We start from the raw sequence: 6000 nt of genomic DNA, 5'->3' as shown, positions 1-6000 counted from the left end.
GTGATCGCCAAAACGTTTGGGATAAGAACCTTCGATAAGGGAAGGGGACTCCCACCTTTTATACCGGTTTGAGCTCAATACCTGCCATAAAAGCTACGAGAAAAAGTAATGAAAAGTGCAATGAAAAGTGTGATCATGATTGTTCTTCTTTTATTTTTTTTTATGATTATGTTTATTATTGCATTCACAGACCCTTCTTTTTTCTAAAGTCCCTTTTTGTATGATGTATGATATTGTTTAAGATCTTTATTTTATTCAGATCTATTCTGTTTGACTTATCTATGACAATGTTACTATTCTTCTCTTATTTATTATTTATTTCGTCTTGCTTTATGGCCTATGAGAACATCATACCAAGGTTTATGAGTTACCTTTATATGTTTTAACGCTATAGGCATTTTGTATGCATTACATATGTCATAACATAAGTAAATGGGAAGCATCTAAAAGTCACACCACTTCGACTAATCAAGACTTTTGAAAATAATAATTGAACAACATTGCATCATCACTGTTTTTATTTTAAAACTCGGAGTGGCTGGGAATGAATACGATGGCACCATATAGATAAACTACTAAGAAACTTTTGTTTCTCACCCCTCTCTCCGTACCATCTTCAGGAACGATGCAGTACGAAGCAATACAGTTGAGGTGAAAAGACAGGTGCACTAGTGGGAGCAAGCTATCAAGGACGTAGGTACAAAACATTAAACGTTTACCTTAAGAAGGAAGAATATGCGATTGTTTTAGCCATAGTTAAACAAATTAAGAGAATTAGGATTTCCTATGTGTCTTGTTTTATCCTTATTGACTGATTGCAATTGTAACTATTATGTTTCCTTTTTTATTTGGTATGAGTAAAGCTTGTCATTGTTGTGCCTTCATAGTTTAGCACACCGGTTTTTCTTGTTAGTATTTTCAAATCCACTTATATTTTTCAACTAGTAACTATTCTAATAAAAACTAATTATTCAATATTTTTATCTATAAATTATTTTATATAAATATTTCACATTTGTTTTAAAATAAAAATTTTGCAAGATTTTGAATATTAGCTACTAAATATAATCCAAACAAAGCTTAACTCAGTTTAAAAGTATTAAGGTGTTACATACATAACCCAGGTCAACAAGCCTGCAATCGGAAACACGACTTTGGAACTCAGTACAAGCTCCTCTATCAATTCTACTAGAGCCACCATTCCTCTCATAATAATGTAAAATAACATTAAAATCTCCTAAGATACACCAAGAAAGATTAACACTATCAGACAAGTTGGGAATGCTATTCTAGAGAATTTCTCCTAGTGAGCCGTTGTGAGCTACCGTACATAATAGAGAGCAACTAGGGATTAGAATTATTACCAGAAATCATGAGGTGGATAATCTGTCTATTATGCTCTAGAACATTCACCTTCTAGGTAGAAGAGTCCCACAGGCACCAAATATCCCCCGAGTGGCCATTCGCCTCCACCATGAAAGAACTGTCAAATCCGGTTTTGTTTTTAACAGCTTCTCCCCTTGGACCACTGATGTGATTCTCAGAAGAATGATAAAATTAGCATTATATTCACCCATGATTTCCCAAATTAGAGAAGGAAAGGTTTTACCTCCTGCACCCCTGCAATTCTAGCTTATAATATTCATCATTGTCAAGGAAACAATGGGAGAACCACCACGGGCGATAGCTATGCCAGGACAACGGCATTTGCATCAGCATTCAATGTTGCAGGATCCCCTGTTCGTCGATCTGCCAATTATAGACTCCTTCATCAAAACATCAGGCGGTCTTCCTAAATTTGCCCCCGAATCGTGTCCTACATCTTGGAAGAGAGGTGAAGATTGGTTCGAACTAGGGATTATCATTGGATTGTTACGAATAGCATAGGCTTCAAGATTTGAATTCGCATTCTTCGTGGCCATGAAACCCTCATATTGTTCACGAGTAAACTGACACATGTACTCTGTGACAACACTTTCCATGACTTCAACTTCAGGGTTCTTCGATTTAGGAGTGGGAGTGGTCACAATCTTGGAACTCCCAAGCGGTGTCGAGGCTTCCTTCCCAACCACCTTGGCATTGGGCTTGGCCCCTTTGTCATTCAAATAGGGCCTAGTTTTAGAAGGGGAGAGTTCTTTTCCTTGATTGTGGGTTCTTACCTGCACCTGGCCTCAATAATTTTTTCTGGGTGGTTTGTAAAATTTCTTTACCTTTATGGGCCTTGGAAGTCTCAGGCCTAATCTTATTAGCTTTTATAGTATCTGCGTTTCCATGCACTACGGTAACGTGCGTATTTAGCTCCCATTCTTCATGTAAGCATTAAAGCGAGATCCATTCTCAATAATTTAGGAATCCTTGTTGAAAACTATCTCTTGTTTTCGCGTTTGGCACTATCCTATGATTCTTTCCACCAGATTTTCGAATATGATGTCCCTTTCTTCCTTCTAATTGGTCGTTTAATCATCATCCACAGGCCAAAATTGGGAGGTTCTTGATTATAGCACGATTCTTGCTTATTCTCAAATTCTTGATTCTTTCCTTTTTGATGCCCAACTCCTTCAGCATTCTGGCTCTCCTGGTTGGTGTTAGCCTCCGCCGCAACTCCATCTTCCCTATTTGCTATATGAAGATTTTTCGGTAATTCAAGACAATGATCCAATCGATGGCCATATTTACTACAGGAAAAGCAAATTTGATATAACCCTTCATACTCAATATTCAATTTCGAGCCAAGAATCGAGATCCTAGAAATTAATTTCTTGGCAAGGTCAATCTCAATACAGATCCGAGCAAAGCAGTCTCTAGAATGGATAAAAGTTGTGCGGTCGATTTTGAGCATGTGTCCTAAAGTTGAGCCAACTCGCCACAGGAATCTATGATTATATAATTCTATAGGGAGGTTTGGAATACGAATCCAAGCAGCAATCTTCCATACAGCTTTCTCCGATTCCAGGAAGAAAGGTCTCCAACGCGGGACAATCAAATAATGTCCCACCACCATCTATGGCCCTTCCATAAGTACATGGGAATAATCTGCTTCATCTGTAAAATGAACCAAGAAATAGTCATGGTCTATATCATCAATAACGTTAATCTTACCTTTGCTATTTCAGTCTCTTTTAAAACGTTGTTCCATGAAGCCAAAGCCTACTCTCTTCCCCAACACTTTGACAATGAGCGCATATTTTCATGGCTTACACCATTTCTCGAACTCTTCTTGAAATACTGGGATCTTAGGGCAAGGATCAAACGATTTCTCCTCTTGATCATCTTTCTTCGCATCATTATACCATCTGTCTTTGGGATCTAATGTCTCTTAATCAGTAGGATCACCCTCCAAATTATTTCCGGTGCTGCTAGGACCCGTTAGAGTGAGAAGAGAATCCTTGTATGACACTTTGTTCATAATAGGAGATGCACTTTCGCTTGGATTAGCAATGTCCATGTCTTCTAATTGTTGGTTTAAGTCAACATTATTTCTGGTTTTGACTTTTTTAGTATTCCGTCAAACAGGTCTTCAACCTGCCTTAGAACCTTAGCAGAGATTTCTTTCGACATTTTTTTAGTTATTGATTGTATTAATTAATCTAATTCATCAATCTGTTTTTCCATTAAAGTGTACTCTAAGAATTAATTATTTTTTAAAGCTTCATGCTGCTGCTTTTTTGAGTTCTACTAAAACATTGCATTTTTTTTAAATAAAAGTTTGGGTGGAATATATACACGTCTAAATGCTTACATGTTGAAATTATATATCTATTGCTTGTAAAAGGAAAAATTAAACTGAACTCATCACCTATTAATCTATCTATCTTGATACTAATTTCAATGAGCGCTTATGAAATACATTATATACTTTTACCATTTGTTTTAATTTTGAACCCTCTTTGACGCATTGAAATTGTATACATAGAGAAAACAAAACAAAAAAAAATTTTTGGTCTTTTTTATTTTTCTACGATATTCTTCAATTCGAGAGGCTAAGGACTAATTTGTTGTGAATCGAAGTTTCATTTAAAAATTTGTTACTTGCTAATGGATTGCTGCATACACAAAATGAAATTCGAACCCCCGACAATTGCTTAAACGGACAAACTAACCACTAAATCAATATAACTTGATTGAAATCCTTAGTCTTTTGTTGATGTCATTTAAGGGCCTTTCTTTTTTAATTTTTACATGGAATCTAGCCTGACTAGGTTTTTTTTTAATGTCCAGAACAAATAACAAGTTGCTTAATTAGCTTCCATGAATTATTAGAATTTAGAATAAGAGAAGAGTAGCATTGAACTATCAATTGGTAGCTTAAATTTGTTGAATGAGCAGTGAATTTGTAATAAAAAAATATTAAAAGATTATCAAAATTTATTATTTTTTACTATTAGTTAATTATTACTGTTTAAAAATATGAGATAAAATATGTTATTAAATTGTTAGAGTGAGTTAATAACTAAACGATGGGCAAAAAAATAAATTCTATTGCCCTAGCATTTCTGTTCGTAATAACACATACAATGGAAACTAACTCAAAGCAGAGATATATATGTTGAAAAGAACGTTATAAAATATCAAATAAGAGGAATAATATGTAACGCATAATAATCCACTAGAAACAACAAAAGTTAATTTTGTCCAACAATAACATCAATGTACTAAGTAATTAGAAATTTAAAACTCTAGAGTCAACTCTAATTAATATCTATTGATATGACTACAAATCAATAAGAGATTAGTCATTATATTCGAACTTTAGACATTTCTATCATGAAAAACAAAATATCCTAAGACATAATCATATCTTACAAATCATTAATTATTCTCCATTGATGGAATCACCAACCAATCATCTGGGCAATAACTAAGTTCCAATTCATCATCCACAAAAGGTGATGACAATTCATTCCTAGAAACCTTATTATTATTATTATTATTATTATTATTATTATTATTATTATTATTATTATTATTAGAATCAACAACACCATGTTCAAGTCCTAAATGGTGGTCCAAGTCCAAATTACCATCACTAATGACCATTTTGCCATTATCTTCTAACCCTTCTAGAAACCCTAGCCAACAACACTCTTCAATGGTGGTTGATGAGGGTGGTGGTGGTGGTGGCTCAGCCAACAAAGAAGGTGGAGTTGTAGACCAAGTAGGCCCTGGAAGAGGCATAGCCTCCAATAAGGAGTAACAATAATAATATTGTGCATCATCATTATTATTTTTATTATTATTAATTATTCCATAGTTTGAGATGTTAATAGTATTACCTGAAACCTTAAACTCTCCCTCATTGACACATGATTCTTCAGCATAAGCATAACCAAAATATCTTCTAGTAGAATCATCATCCACCGTGCCAAACACACCATGATTGATGCTTCCGATTTCTTCTTCTTCCATGGTAAAGGAACAAGTAGCCAAGAATTTTGAATAATAATATTTTGTGATAGGTGCTTAGTTTGTTGTGGAATATTTGGAAGTTAGCACTATTTATTGTTGGAATTGTGCATAGTGCACAAAGACACAAACACTTATGGAAGAGGGTAACCATTTAGTAATTAAGAGTTTGTGGAGTGAAAATGGGGTGTGTGATGCATTGAACAGTGACACGTATGTGATGGATCGAGTGGAGACATGACACATCAAATTAAATCCTATCATCCATTATAATATAATAGTAATAATTACATTATTATTATTATTATTATTATTATTATTATTATTTTTTTATTATTGAGGAATAGAGTCTATTCTGCGTGTCTGCACAATCTTTGCCTTCTTGGGCTCCATGCCCACATACACCACATATCAGGTACTTTTCCTGCACTATATTGCCTTTGCCATGATATCAAGTTGAGTCTGGAAATGTTTCTTGAATTTTCACTCGAATTTTCGTTTTTCTTATTTGGATTTTGAATTTCTATTCCATAACTCACATTAGTCTTTTTAAGTTTTTTTTTTTTTTGAAAAAACTCATGACTTCATTAATTTTTA

At 34.2% G+C, this 6000-nt stretch overlaps 1 protein-coding gene across 1 annotated transcript; it reads right to left on the bottom strand.

Annotated features, from left to right (window-relative positions):
• Positions 1-4809: 4809 nt before the first annotated feature.
• LOC110269296 (uncharacterized) lies at positions 4810-5468 on the bottom strand. Its single transcript, XM_021117038.2, has 2 exons — positions 5274-5468; positions 4810-5162 (listed from the first exon to the last, which is right to left on the bottom strand). The coding sequence occupies exons 1-2, from the start codon at positions 5404-5406 to the stop codon at positions 4810-4812; spliced, it is 486 nt and encodes a 161-aa protein (XP_020972697.2). The 5' UTR covers positions 5407-5468.
• Positions 5469-6000: the final 532 nt, after the last annotated feature.

Source organism: Arachis ipaensis, chromosome B2, assembly GCF_059453495.1.
Source record: "Arachis ipaensis isolate K30076 ecotype BB chromosome B2, ASM5945349v1, whole genome shotgun sequence".
Classification (NCBI taxonomy): domain Eukaryota; kingdom Viridiplantae; phylum Streptophyta; class Magnoliopsida; order Fabales; family Fabaceae; genus Arachis; species Arachis ipaensis.
This window is presented reverse-complemented; position numbering and strand designations above follow the sequence as displayed.